Genomic DNA, 15580 nt, shown 5'->3' on the forward strand with positions numbered 1-15580 from the left:
AGCTCAGTCAGTCACTCAACCACCTGATCCGCTTCTGCCACAACTACCACTTTGGCCTGTAGCCCAGTTAGCCGCCCGGCCTGTAGCTCCATTTTCACCTCAACCATTACTTCAATCATTATCACAGTCTCCTGCTCAGTCACTCTCAGTTCAGTCTCCTGCTCAGTCTCCTACTCACTCGTCTTTAGCTCAGTCTGTTATTCAGCCTCCTGTGTTGCCGCTAGCTCAGCCTCCTGTGTTGCCGCTAGCTCCTCTTAGCACGGCCTGTACCTCTGCCATTAGCACAGCCTGCACCTCAGCCATTTCTTTTATCATCAGTCCAGTCTGCAGATCAGCCTTTAGTTTAACTGCCTGTTCAGTCTGTCGCCCAGCCCCTAGCTCACTCACCTTTAGCTCAGCTGTTAGTCCACTCATTGGTTCAATGACTCATCCTACGCAGGGAACACACGTCATGAAAACATTTGCTGGTTCTCAAAAGCTGGCCATGTTAGAGACAGTAACTCCCTCCAGGGCCTCCACAGAGGCTGAGTGTCAGCCACCAGCCGACTCTAGATCCCTGGAGGCTAAGGCGCCAGTGCCAGCTACCTCACCTGGGAACTCCACTGAGCAGTCTCAGTCGTCATCACCCGCTGAGAGCTCCAGCGAGTTCACCCATCCGCCTCCATCCTCTGCTGGGTGTATTAGTGAACACTTTCAGCGCTCTGAGGACTGCATCCCGCTGTCGCTGCCTTAGCCAAGCCAATGTGCTGCTCATCTCCAGCCAGTGTCAACACTGCCAGAGGTCCCCTGTGCCTGCTGGTTCTGCATCTGTTCCCGCTGGAGGGTCCGAGGGATCCATCCAGCCTGCAGCGCCACCTACTCCATCATTTGCGGCTGCCACGCTGTCATCTGGTCCTGCCTCATCTGGTCCTGGTCCTGCCACACCGCTACCTCGTCCACGTCCGGCTCAGCCTGCTCGACCTTGTCTGTGTGTGGTTTGGTGTCAGCGGCCACCTTCCAGGTTGCTGACTGGACTCCGTTGCTGAAATGCTGAAATGCTCCGACGCTGCCGCTGCCTTCCACGCGGTTGGCCTTCGGATCGCCTACATTGCCACCACTGCCTTCTGCACGGCCGGCCTCCAGAACTACTTGGTTTCTGTTGCTGGCCTCCTGGTCGGCCCCCTGAACTTGTGTACCTTGGACCCTGGTGCCATCGACCTCTGGGTTGGCCCCCGGAGTTACCGTCTTGTATTATTGAGCCACTGGCCTCCGGGTTGGCCCACTGAGCTGTGTTTTTGGACTCTGTGTTTTTGGTTTTCCCAGGTCATCTGTTTAGTTTTGGACTCCTGTTGCCAGGATTTTGCTTTGTTGGACTCCAAAGTTTCTGCTGGTTTCCTGGTTTCTGTATTGGAGAGGAGTGTCACCCAGGGTCAGATTCGCTGACAGAGGGATCGAACTTCTGGGAATCCTGTTCGCAGCCGGTCACCATGACAGTTTTCCATGCTGTCGCTGGAAAACTACTGAAGACTCTGATGTGGTCCCCCAGCCACCAAGGTTTATCCCAAAAAGAACCCCTGGTGTACAGCCACCTCTAAATTCTGGAAATCCATCAGCAGGTGAAATGTGCTCATCTCCTTTTTGTTTCTCTGAAATCGGGATGCCCACCAGCACCGAGCTCCAACCATTTTGCTGTCCCCACAAGCAGCAGGGAAAGACAGTCAAAAGCAAGCATGGCCACCCAAGGAAGGCGAAAGTGCACTCTGTGCAAAAGAAAAATTCCCTGGCTGGGTGAGCAGTGCAATGTGGGTCTCTGTCTCCAGGTGGGTAGGAACTTCTTCAGGGTCTATCACACAGGGCCAAAAACGCCTGGACACTTGTAATATAAAAAGGCCAATAAATTAAAAACTGAGTGAGCAAGGATAAAAAAACATTTTTGTACATATTTATTATAGTTCATATTGCAAGTTGATGTTGTGTTGTATTTTGTTATTGCTAAATATCAGTTTCCACTATAAATCTCAAGTTCGTTTTTTTTTTTTACTTTAAACTGTTGTTCCACTTTCATAACAATAAAATAATATAAAATGGCTGCCAGGTATTGAAAGCTGAGGTTATTCTAAAAAATGGGGCAAAAGCATTCAGTTATAGTATGTTTTTTGACCCTTTTACAGCCAAAATTACCAAAAAAGTCCAGGCGGCCTAAATTATGCTTGGTTAATAAAAGGTTAATTAATAATTTTGGATGTTAAAACCATATTAAACTAGTTTTTCTTGGATACATTAATATTTTGTTAAAACACAAGTTCAGCAATCTAATGCTGACATTTTGGTGCAGAAGGGAAGGGATCAGGGAAAACACACTTTTCCTGACTTTTGCGGTCCTCACTTTACCTATTCCCGTCCCCCACCCGCTGCAGTAGAGAAAACACACTTTTCCTGACTTTTGCGGTCCTCACTTTACCTATTCCCATCCCCCACCCGTCGCAGTCACAGGCTTGCAGGTGTTGCTAATTAGTCGCGTGCTCGGTGCAGCCAGACACGCGGGGTGTAGCTCGGAGGCGAGAGGAGACGGCTGAAAGTATGAAGAAGCTGACAGAGAGAAAGTGGAGATGTCCGACAGTCAGAGAATAGAGGATGAAGGGATGAATGTGGTAAGTACATTAAACAAACTGTTTTAGTGTTTACTTAATAATTAGGCAAAGTGAAGTCTTTGCAGCCGACAGTTTGCTCTGTAGTTAGCATGCTTTGCTAATGCTTGCGTGACTTAGCTTAATGGGGTGTTCGACGACATTCTCCTAAACGGTACACTTTTTATCTGATATCTTAACATTCATGCAGTCATGAATGTCTGTTTTGGACACTTTTATTAGTTACTGTCGTAATTTTTGGGCGTCTGTGGGACTGAAAATGAACGCTTAATGAGCAATCAATGAGCTTAATGAGTAGCTAGCAATAGTGTTAGCTCTAAATGGTGAGTAAATTTCTAGAACAACTTTGTTCAACTATAGGCCTTAAGTAAGTAAGTATTCACAACAAGAAACAAGCTAAGCAGCTACAGAGTCATTTCTTTTCAAAGCGTCAAGTTTTTGTCGTGGCGGGGAGGGTGGCAGTCGGAGCAGCGAGACAGACCCGCCGAAGCTAATCCAGGAGTCTGGATTAGCATTGGCTGTCGAGGACCCAAGTTCAAAATGCAATTATTGTCGTGACGAGCTAAGAAATGGCTAAAGTGTAATGTTTTGTCGTGGTATGCCAAACGAAGCGTGAGGTCGCGGGGACAGCAACGGTACCAGAGCAGCAGACGGACCGACTTTTCCCTCAGTTAAATATTCAGCCATGGAAAGTAATTTGGTGGTGGTTTAAGTTTTGTTGTGATTGTTTTTGATAGACAAAAAAAATACATTTTCCTTCTGCAGTGGCTTGATGGCTGTTAATCACAAACGATGAAGTACTAAAAATATTCAATAATAAAATTACTATCATAGTAAATTAAGATAAATAAATGTAACAATATTAAGCATGTGAACAGACTACTGCACAGCTTAATTTAAACTATGACTTATATTCAAAAGATTGATTTTTTTAAAAACCGTATTCATATTTGCACCATGTCTTTATAGTGACTAACATATGTGATTAGACCTATTGATTTCACCTTAAATACTATCCCATTATCACTAAGTGTGTATTTCTTACTTGTTGATGTATAAAACTAGTGTACTTCAGGTATGGACATGTTATGTTAGCTGTTTTGTGTTTAACCTCCTCCAGAGTAAACAATCCACCAGACTGAAGGCACGTTTGCAACGCCTGAGAGACCATCATGATAAATGCTTGTCAAGAGCCATGGACTCTTTAAAACACCAAACACAGGTAATCATGATAGGGTTTTGATTTTTTCCATATTACAATATTAATAAATACAGTGGTGCTTCTGACTTAGATTTGTGACAGTATGAATGCATGTGCCAAAACATTCTGTAGGGGTGTGTTGGTTTGATTATGCAGGTGTACTGAAAATATACTTTTTTTTTTTTTTTTTCACCAAAGCCAGGTGCGGAAGTTTTTTTGTGTGTCTCTGTAACGCCAGAGTTTCACCCAAGCAACTTTAGCATCGTGTCAGCTCTTTAGTTAACTAATTTGAAATGGCTTTTGCCATGTGTGGGAGGAGGGGGGAATAGTGTACAAACCTAGGACTGACATTTAAGCAAGACATATTAGCCTTTTATAAAGAAGCAGAAGCTGTACCCAAATGTCATTCTAAACTAAAATGTAAAAGTTTGTATAATGTATACAGATGTATACATAAAAGCAAAGTGTGTACACAGTTACATGTATTTCAGGGGGTGTTATCAGCCTGGCTGATCTGAAATTCAGCTTTTCACTACTTTTTTTTTTTTTTGTACTTCTGTACAGTGCTTGAAAAAAATGTTTGGTACATCCCATCACTCAGTGCAAGCTGAAATTGTCTTCAGCTTAGTTTACAACAGTACTGAGGGCCACTTTTTAAGATGGAGCCATGTTTAGTCAACTATAGGCTAATAGAAAGGTTTTTTTTTTTCTTTTGGTTGTGCTGTAATTAAAGCCTTCTGAATTTAGACATCAAAACCAAAGTATGTGTAGTAATGCTGTGTTTTCTTACACAGCATTAGGTTTAAATAAAACAGAGGATGCATTTAGGAGTGTATTGGTCTTGTTAATCACCTTTTTGTGAACCTTATCAAAAGAAATGTTTGTCTCTGTAATGTTTAGCCATCGGAGAGAACAAACCAAGCGGGTGAGACTTCATCACAACCCCAGCTCTCACCTAAGCAACTTGCAGCTTCCAAGACTTTGGTAAGTAACAAATTGATTTTAACTTGTGGTATATAACAGGCTCAGTACTCTACAAGTTTAACAGTTTACCATGTAGATATAGATGAGAAATTAGCAGTGGTGCTGGGATTGATTAATAAATAAATAAATAAATGTGACAGCTGCTGTTCATTATGTGGCTTTTCTGCCTTTCTTTCACTGCATGTTAGCCTAATTTGTATAAAAGATGGGTTATGTTCATACACACGTAGGTGACAGAAGCAGAACTTGACACACAAGCACAAGAGCACAGCCCACAGTAGTGATAATGAAATGGACTTCAGGATATACCTCATGATTGAGAATCCATAACTCATTACCCCCCTTAAACCACACTCAATTAATTTTCCACAGTTATATCTAATGCTAAAGTGACTTTGTTATCCTCCACAGCTCATGAAACTTAATAAAAATTTGCATTCTTTAGAAATTGGTTGTATATTAAGATAGTGTGCAAAGTATGTTGACACTCAAGCTGTGTCCCAAAACCTAGGCCGCATCCTTCGAAGACCGAGAAGGCCGGAAGTGCGAGGCTTGTAAAACGGGACGGTCTAGCATTCAGATTTGCGTCACCAGCTGTCTCGTTGGCGTTTAATAAACTCAGCTGTCTCGCCGGCTCGAGTGACCATTGAACCCTCCGGTCAGCTATCGAGCGGCTGGGTAACAGAAGTCTCTGAAAACGTCTGAGCACTTTTGCAAATATGCAATCTCTTGATAAACCGAGCAGATATTTGAAGTTTACACAGCTACATTCTCACCTGAAAATATGTTAAAAGTTTATTTTGTGACCCAGAAAGATTAATAAGATAGATTAATATTAAAAGTTAGTAGCGGCCGCCATTGTTGGAAACTGGATCGGCTGTGCCGCGCTATGAATTCTGGGATATGGTGGGGCACAAAGGATACACCCGACCCATCCTTCAAATCTGGGGAAAAGGAGGACGCATTTGTCGGCCAGATTCGGAGGAGTCTACTAATTGGGACAGCCTTCGTAGTGTCGCTGTGATGTAATCGGTCTACAAATGCAGCCTCAGGAGGATGCAGCTGATGTTTTGGGACACAGCTTTAGTGCCAGTCAGGACAGGAAACCAAAAAAATCTCTCATTTACCTGAAAATGTACTAGTCCAGTGACCCTGAAAGGCATTTTAATAAGTTTAAAGGAAAGCTCTGTTGTATTGTTTTAAGGCAGATATTTCCATGATTTTAAGTGTTTACATTTGGCCTAGATATGTTATATGTTCGGTTATCATATTGATATGTGGAACAAAGACTTGACATGGTTAAACAACATATAGGAGTGATTCTGTTAACTTTTTTTCAATACTAAGATATAATTATTGTGGTCATGAGCTACGCACTTCTGCCCTGTACTGCTTCTTAATTATAGAATGCTTATTTTTGAGTTCAGGATTGTCAGGAATTTTAAAAATCCACATTCAACATTTAGGATTGAGTAAACAAATAATAAAAGCCAATGGCAGTACTTCAATACCAGTTCTTGTTACCCATCCTGTGTGAGAGGTGAAGGAGAGCCAGAATTGTCTGCACTGTTTCTGATGTGGATTAGATGTCATTCATATTTAGTGTTTTCAAGGTGCAAATTGCTGAATTGACTTGCATGACTTTCAAAATTGCAAGTATGCTTTATCACACATCTTATCTAACATGTTCCTCATTAACATTATGTATGTAGACATGGTAATACATGTGTCTTTTTTAATTTTATTTTAAAGCCCTCAGCAAGTCTTAACCAAGAGGGGGAGACCTCATTGTCAGATCTTTCATTTGAGCTACCAACATCATCTGAGAGCATGGTATGTGTCAAATAAGCACTTTTAGTGTATCCCATATGACCATAAGTAGCTCTGAAACTTTTTCATAACTTGCAGGTTTTTGCTAGAGTGAGTTAAGCTGTCAGTTTTAAAGAGAACCAGCAAACACAGCCCTGACCATGCATTCACTGTTTTGTTAGCATGTACTGTCTTTATGTCACATACTGTCACACATGGCCTGGCAGAGAACTGAACAACAGGAGGTTGAATCTGGCCTATGGGTGGCTTTGCTTCAGCTTTAATGCTTTGCAATCTTTGAGTTGAATTTTTCATGAAATTAACTGTTTTCCTGGTGTGGTGAAGTCAGCATAAGTCTACACAGGATTGCAAATGTATGGGAAGTTAAAATTTCTAGATATGTTATTCAAATCAAACTCATGAGGTTGTTACAGTTTACTTACAGAACTCAAAATGTAAAAATTTCTTTCTTAATTCACTTTGGGTTGAGAAGTTAAAAATCAGGTTTGATATCTTTCTCGATGTATTACAGTCATTGCTGTCAATGTCTTACATCTCCCCTCTCTCCATAGGAAATAATTGTTGATGTTGATGCTGATACTGACATCGATATAATCACTCCTGAAAGTTCATACTCTGATGCTGCTGACCCAGATGTGCCATCACTCAAACGAACTGACAGCATATTTGTAAGTTTGCATAATTCTGGTCATTTCCACACTTTTATTAGGGCGTTAACTTACTGTAGAAGACTGGCATTGCAATTTTTAAACTATATGTACTTAACAAAAATCTTGGGCCACTCTTCATTCTTTGTATTTTACTAGCAATATGGGTATAGTTCTCCAGGCTTCTTGAAGGACATTCAAAGGTCCTCTTTGGCTGTTTCTGCATTTTGTTCTGTTCTGTCAGATGACTCCACACTGCTTCAATAATGTTAAGGTCGAGGCTCTGGGGAGGCAAATCAATGACTGTTAATGTTCCACTGTTGGTCATAATTTCATCAGTTTTGAGAAGATTTCCAACACATGCTGCCCCCAAACCATGACAGAGCCTCCACCATGTTTTACAGATGACTGTAGACCCTCACTGTTAAACCTCTCTGCTGTCCTCCTACATACACGTTGATGAGTTAGAAACAAAAAATTCAATTTTGGATTTTTTTTACTCCACAAGCCATGTTTCCAGTGATTTTGTTTTTAAGTCCAGTTTTTGTGTAATTCGGCATACCTCATCATCTTCTCAGTTTCATTTAGTTTAATAACCATTCTTAAGCAACACAAACATGACAAGACTTTGAGATACTGATCTGCTGTAGGTAATCTTTTCTTTTCCCCCTTTTGTTTTCATGGCTGTGATTTCTTTTTGTGCTTCGCTTCTCCACTTACCTCAGATTTTATTTCTTTCTTTCAAATACAGTGCACACCATGCTGAGAGATGCAAGGTTTTCAGGTCGTTGGGAATCATACTGTTGGTCTAAAAATATTTTTTTATACCTTTAACTGTTATCTTTGGCATTATTCATAGATTCAATTAATGAAATGGAAACAAGTGATGTGTTTTAGTGACAGTCTGCTAGAAAGAAATTACCTACAGATAACATTTAAATTTTATTTTTTTTCTAAGTTGTCTATGTGGGGACACAACACTGGTTCATCTCTCAAGTTAGGAGACTTTTTTTTTTGCTTTGAATGATTCATAGGTCATTATTTAAGTAGCTTAACAAACAAAAACATTCCTCTGAAAATGGTCAGGTAGAAGGACTGGACTCAAATGAGTGAAAAAGTAGCCAATGTCCAAAGAAAAACTTTGAAAGACCTTCCGAATGTCTGGAGAACTATTGCTCAAGAGCACTTTAGAAATTACAAGTCTGCCTCCTTGGAGGAAAATGTAAAGTAATGAGAGAGAGGAAAAATACAGGAGTTTTCATCCAATTATTTGAACAGCTCTGTTCAATAATTATTTTACAGGTTGTTTTTTGAGAGTTTTTTTGTATCTTGTTTGATACAAACATTTGACATTTGGTTGTCAGCTGTGAATTCTTATGGTAGTGCTGAAATGGTATCATCCAGCCCTAATTTTTCCTTGTTAATTTTGTGGTTGGGTTGAAACTATTGGTAAACAAGTGTTTGTGTATACAAAGCCAAAGTTCGTGATAAAAATGAAAATCACTAAATCCTATGACCCTTCATTAACCTGGTAACAGTTCTAACAAATTAAAGTTCACTTTAATGAAGGTGTTAAAGGGGTCTCACAGACGGTGTAAGATTTTCACACCTGGGTAATTATTTTTGCAAATTTAGCTATAAATGTCTCTATCTGGTTTTTCAGCTTACCAGTGAATACCTGCAGTCAATCTCCAAGGTGGCTGACACATCAGAAGCTTCTGGAAGTTGTATTGAAAGCACTGATGATGAATATATTCCATCAAAAGACTCAGGGAATGAAAGCAGTTCAGAGGGATCTGACAGTCCTGCAAACAGGGTCCCATTGTTGAAAATTAAGAAAACAAAGAAGTCACAAAAGACTTCCAGAAGAAAAGCACTTCCAAGTACATCTTCGGGTAAGGACCATGAGACAGTAGAAAGCGAAAGCTCTCAACCTAACCAGGGAAATATCATTGTGATGAAGCTGCAAAAAAAGAAAGATGGGGCTAGAGTATACAGTAAAAAGCATCACTGCTTATACTGTCCACAGGAGTGCCATAAAATGGCAAGGCACTTAATACGCAAGCACAGCAGTGAACTGGCTGTAGCAGAAGCAATCAGTTTTCCTTTGAAATCAAAGGAGCGCAAACTACATTTTGACCTCATTAGAAACAAGGGGAACCGTGCACATAATATTGAGGTTCTGAAAGCTGGCTGTGGAACACTAATCCCAAGTCAGCTAACTAAAAAACCAGTGAAGCCAAATGACTACATGCACTGCGTTAACTGCCAGGCACTGCTGAAAAGACATTTATTATGGAGACACATTTCAAGGTGCAAGCTTTCACAGAAGTGCACCACAGCAAAACCAGGCAAAAGTCGGATCCAGTCACTTTGTGCCTTTGCACAGCCTGTCCCAGATGGTGTCAGCAGAAAGGTTTGGGAACTGGTGAACGCTATGCATCAGGATGAAGTCAGAAACATCATCAGAGAGGAGAAAAGTATCTTGAGACTAGGAGAACACTTGTATTCAAAACATGGACATGACAAGACCAAACATGAGTACATCAGACAAAAAATGCGAGAAATGGGACGATTACTTCTGCGCTCACGGGAAGCAGGGACACTGAAAAAAATGGAGGATTTCTATGTACCTTCAAATTTCAAGTTTGTGGTTGAAGCAGTAAAGGATGTGGCTGGCTTTGATGAAGACAAAAACATCTACAGAGCTCCATCATTGGCTCTAAAACTGGGCCATAGTCTCAAGAAGATTGCAGATATTCTTGAGTGTGAAGCAAAGATGGCAGATTTTCATGATGAGGAATTTCTTAAGAATCTGAAGAGAAGCCGGGATCTTTACGAGAAGAAATGGGATGTGTGTGTTTCATCTCGTGCCCTGCAAACTCTAAAAGAAGGAAAATGGAACACTCCTCAACTCCTCCCTTTCACCGAGGATGTAAAAACCATGCATATGTATCTTGATAGGTACAGAAAAGAATACCAAACCAGACTTGCCAGTGATCCCAATAAGAAGAACTGGTCAGTGCTGGCCAATTTGACTCTTTGCGAAGTGATACTGTTTAACCGCAGGAGAGAGGGTGAGGTATCAAAAATGCCACTAACTGCATTCACCCTGCGAGACACTTCAGGAGTCCATTCGGATTTGGCAGTAGGACTTTCAGAGTTGGAACAAAAACTTTGTTGCCATTTCCAGCGCATTGAAATAAGAGGGAAAAGGAACAGAAAAGTTCCTATCCTCTTAACACCAGACATGCTGTCCTCAATGGAAGCCTTGGTTTCACATCGGCGGGCCTGTGGTGTGTCTGATGAAAATCCCTTTTTCTTCTCGAGACCTGAAGCAGACACTCACTTCAGGGGATCAGATGCCATCAGACAGATTGCAAAGGAATGTGGAGCGAAGCATCCAGAAACACTGTCCTCAACTAAGTTGAGAAAGCATGTGTCCACACTGTCCACAGTCCTAAACCTGAGAGACAATGAGATGGACATCCTCGCAAATTTTCTAGGCCATGATATCAGAGTCCATAGGGAGTACTATAGACTGCCTGAAGGAACACTTGAGTTGGCTAAAGTCAGCAAAGTGCTCATTGCTCTAGAACAAGGCCGACTGTCAGACTTCAAGGGAATGAGCCTCGATCAAATCCAAATTAATCCCAATGGTAAACAAAATGTTCTTATATTTTTATTTCAATGTAAATGTATTTTGTGCTACATGGTTTTCTTATACTGCTTTACAGAAGAAATGCAGGAAGATGTGGAAAGTGATCTTTCAGAGACGGATGCATCAAAGGAGTCATCTTTCAGTTCCTCAACATCGAGTAGGTGACAGGTTTAACTGTTTTTAGCATCCAGCCATTTACTGCATATAAAAATAGATGACATGATAGTTTTTAAATTTGTAGCAAAAACATGCAATCTTATAGTGGCATACTGTTAACAGAGGGGGCAAACTAAAACATCAAAGTACATGCCAAATTGTTCCGAAAGAGTTTCTCTCATTTTACTTATCACATGAATGTATGTTCAATTGTTAAATTTTCTGATCAGTTTGGTTTGAAGTGTACTTAAATGTTATAAAAGGCTGTGAGCTGTCATTATTGACAGCTGATTTCAGTTAGTTTCTGGCAGGTGGATGGACACGAACTGTATCCCTTGCTGCACTGCCCCATCACTATTGTGCAGACACTTGATCCAAATGACAGGCAACAGATGTCTGCACTTGTTGTTATGGCTTAATATTTGAATAGTGCAAAGATGTGGAGACATGCCATTCATCTTTACATACAGTTAATACCTCTAACAAAAAATACATTGCGTAGTGTGAAGGCTGAATGGGCACAGAGTTAAACCCTAAAACATTACTGACTTTTTTGACTTTTTTTGTCAAAGGATCCCAAAGATCGAGAAGTCAGCCAACCACTGATGAGTTCGATGAAACACCCACAGGTATCCAGCAGACTAACCAGATGGTACCTTTTTTAATTATTTTGTGGTTTTTATAAACACAGAAATTTAAAAAATATATATTTGTATTTTTTTAACAGGATCCTCAACACCTAAGAGAAGAAAGGAGACGGGATCTGACATTGATGACCTTAAAGAGGGTACTTCTCACACCCACCGCACACCCTGTTTCGCCTCCGGTACCTGTCTTAAGTTAGCCTCTAAGCAAGCTTCACAAAAACCTAAAAAAAATTACAGAATTTTGATTCTGTGTTATCTCAATTTTTTAACCGGAACTTCAACAAAGGAAAAGGAGTCTGACACTGATGCCACTAAAATGGGTAATTTGCACACAAACTACAGAACTTTAAGCCCCCCCCTTCCTATGTTGAAACCTGCTTTTACAAATTGGTAGAATTAAACCAAACAGGAGCACAGATAGTATAGATGTTCTTTTTTGGGATATATTTCAGTTGTGCAAACCTGAAAACATTTTGATTGGTATGACTGTCTAGAGCAGATTTCCAATAATCCACAAGAAAACCACAATTTCTGTAATTGTAACTGGATGTACTTTAGAAAGTAGGTTAGAAGTTGGGTTTTTTTTTTTTTTTTAGACTGATCATTTTGAGTATCCCCTACCAAAGAGCCTGATAGCACTATTGTTGCCTGTATTGTGTAACCTTCTTTGTACCCTTGCGTGCTTATTACTGTTAGCTTTTTCTATTGCTGCTAGCTGCTTGCCCACCATTTTATTTTCAAGCCACGTCAGTTCAGTTGGCATTAATTCTCTGCATATAGAGAGCATGAATGGGTAAAATAGTTTGCTTCAACCTTTGTCATTGTTTTCCTTCAAGAGCTCTGCCAAAAAAAATCACACATTCTTTAACTGAATGAGACTGGACTAGGTATTTGACTGACAGTGTAATATTGAAACTTTTTAGATATTTAAAATTTTAGCACAGTAGATGAGTTATGTAGCAGGGTGATAAGACTGTACTGCATTGCAGTCACAATTTTGCATGTTTTTCAGTATTTGTCTTCTGTGTTTCAGGGTCACAAAGTACATATTTTTTCTACTTACAGTTTACTCTTTTTCCCATAGGACCACCAAGATTCAAGCAAGGACAGTGGACCACAGATGAGCCTGATGGTGACCACCCTACCGCAGGTATCCCACAGACTGAGGCTTGGCATTTGCCCATTTTTCTTCTTTACCCATTCCCTTTTCCACACAACAGCTAAAAAGGCTATACTAAAATAAGCACTGATTTGCTTTCTCACCCTAATAAGGGTTTCATTTCAAAGTTGTACAAATGTTCTTAGTACAATCTATCCAGACTTGATGATGACGACGTGATGATGAATTAGTAATGATTAATGTAACAAGGCAGTAAGAAAAAATGGAGGCCTTTCAGTACAAGGCTTTCGTCAGCGTTACAGCAGACAAAATGTGTGCCAAATTTATTAAGGCTGACTACTTATGGTTGATTAGCTGGTTATTACTCTTGTCCAGAATGACTGTTACTGGTCAAAGAATTTACTGTTGTTACTTGACAGAAAAACACTCAGCTCTTTTTTTGAGAGCTCCAGTAGGTGAATACTTTTACCTGAAGCAACCAAAGTCATACAAAAGTCTTTATGTCATGTTAATTCTGGACAAGATCATTCCAGGAATCAGGGCTCTGTGCCAGAAAACATGTTTGGCTAAAACTAGGTAATCCAGGTTTTCCATTTCAGAGTGAGGGTGGATGCTGAGTCAGACCCTGTAAACCTAACCTGCAGGATTTCTTTGACTCCTCTCATTCTCCTGGTTTATCTGAAATGGCTGACTTGCAGTATGAATCCAGATGGCAGCTTGTTACTTATCTACAGGTGATAAAGTGAAAGCAGGCTACAGGGAGAAAATAATGCTGCTTTCAAGTGTCTCTATTATTGTTAGTCTCAACTGTTAAAGCTGACTGACAACTGAACTGTGATTAGCTACCTCACTTGTTAGAAGTAGATGTTTCCTTAGATTTTCTTGTATCTATCCTCCATCCTTCTTGGGAGGTACTAAGAAGCAAGGAAAAAACGCAAATGATAGAAAAGTGTAGGCAGTTTCAGGGACATAGGATGTATCAAGAACCTAATGTGTAATTTGCCAGTTCACTGAAAGATTTATTTTATTAATATTCTGAAAATTCATGATTTAACTGGACCCTCAACAGCTAAGGGGAAACAGTGCAAAATTTGAAAGTGATTACTCTAAAACTGAAGCTTCTACCCTTTTAGTTTTGTCTTAATTAATCTTAAATTAATTATTACAACTGTATTAAGTCACTTTCTTTTCTATTTTAGGAACATCAAAGAAGAGGACTTGGACATCAGCTGAGGTCCATGCTGTGGAAAAGACACTAATGTCCTTCATTGAGTCTGGTAAAGTACCAGGAAAGTCGGAGTGCGTTGCCTGTATTGAGGCTTCACCGAAAGCACTTCAAAACAGAACCTGGACAGCGGTTAAGTTCTATGTAAAAAATAGAATCACTGCAATGCAGCGTAAAGCTGCAAAAAGAGTTTAACAGCCTGTTCTTAATTGTTCATTTGTGCCTTGTTTGCCCCTTTGCAATGTTTTTACGTTCTGTGCTAGACCAATTTTTTTGGACGTCAAAAAAAAAAAAGTTTGGAAAGAATGGAACTCGTGTTCCATTTTAATTAGTTTTAATTATGTTTTGAAAAGGAAAAGGCATTCCCGTTCTAAAAATGCCGCCTTGCTTATCATGGAGTACTGTCTTATATATACTTATATTTATACTTGTGTGTGTGTGTAGATATATAGATATATATAGATATATAGAGATAGATATATATAGATAGAGAGAGAGAGAGATATATATATATCTCTCTCTCTATCTATCTCTCTATCTCTCTCTCTATCTATATATATAGATAGATAGATATATAGATAGATATATATATATATATATATATATATATATATATATATAGAGAGAGAGAGAGAGAGAGAGAGAGAGAGAGAGAGAGAGAGAGAGAGAGAGAGAGAGAGCTATAGAGAGAGAGAGAGAGCTATAGAGAGAGAGAGAGAGCTATAGAGAGAGAGAGAGAGCTAGAGAGAGAGAGAGAGCTATAGAGAGAGAGAGAGAGCTATAGAGAGAGAGAGAGAGCTATAGAGAGAGAGAGAGCTAGCTCTCTCTCTAGCTATCTCTATCTATATCTATATATAGACATAGAGAGAGAGATAGATATCTCTCTCTCTCTAGCTATCTCTCTCTATATCTATATATAGATATACACATACACTGTTTATTGGATGTAAGGGGCTGAATGTTTGACTTTAAAAGGCTGAAATAAATGTTACCTGAAGGCATAAGCTCAGTTTGTCTGCCCATTTCGTACAGTAGGTGACTTCTTTTAACCGTCAAATGTGGTTTGGAAGAAAACGTGGCATGTGGTGGTTTCGGTAAAAATATTGTTTTGTTTTCTGTTAAAGCAGATCTGATGGTTCATATCTCATGAAAATCAACTGACAAACTGAATTGATTTAAAATTTATTTGCACATGTTCAATTATAACAAGTAAAACACTATACAAAATGTTACCTTTTGCTCAACTTTTGCAACATTTTAAAATGTCATAAATAGTGTTTGTGTAATTTCATAACTGCCTAACTAATATTTTAGAATCAGATTTAAAAAAATTTAATAAAATAAGTATCTGGCAGTCAGGATGAGATTGATAAAGCAATCCATCCATTTTCTTCCACTTAACCAATTCAGGGTCTCAGTCATTATGTAATATGATAGTAAGGTTTCATGGATCAGTGTTGTTGACTGTATGCTCATAGAAAC

The 15580-nt window shown here is 39.7% G+C and overlaps 1 protein-coding gene across 3 annotated transcripts; it reads left to right on the forward strand.

The window, feature by feature from the left end:
* Window positions 1–2359: 2359 nt before the first annotated feature.
* LOC102792750 (uncharacterized) lies at window positions 2360–14499 on the forward strand. 3 transcript variants are annotated; one of them, XM_087845308.1, is made up of 12 exons: window positions 2360–2630; window positions 3748–3849; window positions 4729–4812; window positions 6565–6645; window positions 7194–7310; window positions 8953–9184; window positions 11027–11107; window positions 11679–11735; window positions 11834–11936; window positions 12030–12073; window positions 12838–12903; window positions 14073–14499. In XM_087845308.1, the coding sequence occupies exons 1-12, from the start codon at window positions 2589–2591 to the stop codon at window positions 14291–14293; spliced, it is 1230 nt and encodes a 409-aa protein (XP_087701434.1). In that variant the 5' UTR covers window positions 2360–2588; the 3' UTR covers window positions 14294–14499. The 3 variants fall into 3 exon arrangements, with proteins under 3 accessions (XP_087701434.1, XP_087701445.1, XP_087701431.1); XM_087845319.1 differs by lacking the exon at window positions 2360–2630 and adding an exon at window positions 2718–2781; XM_087845305.1 differs by lacking the exons at window positions 2360–2630; window positions 3748–3849; window positions 4729–4812; ... (1 more) ...; window positions 7194–7310; window positions 8953–9184 and adding an exon at window positions 9208–10948.
* The last annotated feature ends 1081 nt before the right edge of the window (window positions 14500–15580 follow it).

Source organism: Neolamprologus brichardi, chromosome 1 (genome assembly GCF_056152115.1).
Source record: "Neolamprologus brichardi isolate AB-2024 chromosome 1, ASM5615211v1, whole genome shotgun sequence".
Classification (NCBI taxonomy): domain Eukaryota; kingdom Metazoa; phylum Chordata; class Actinopteri; order Cichliformes; family Cichlidae; genus Neolamprologus; species Neolamprologus brichardi.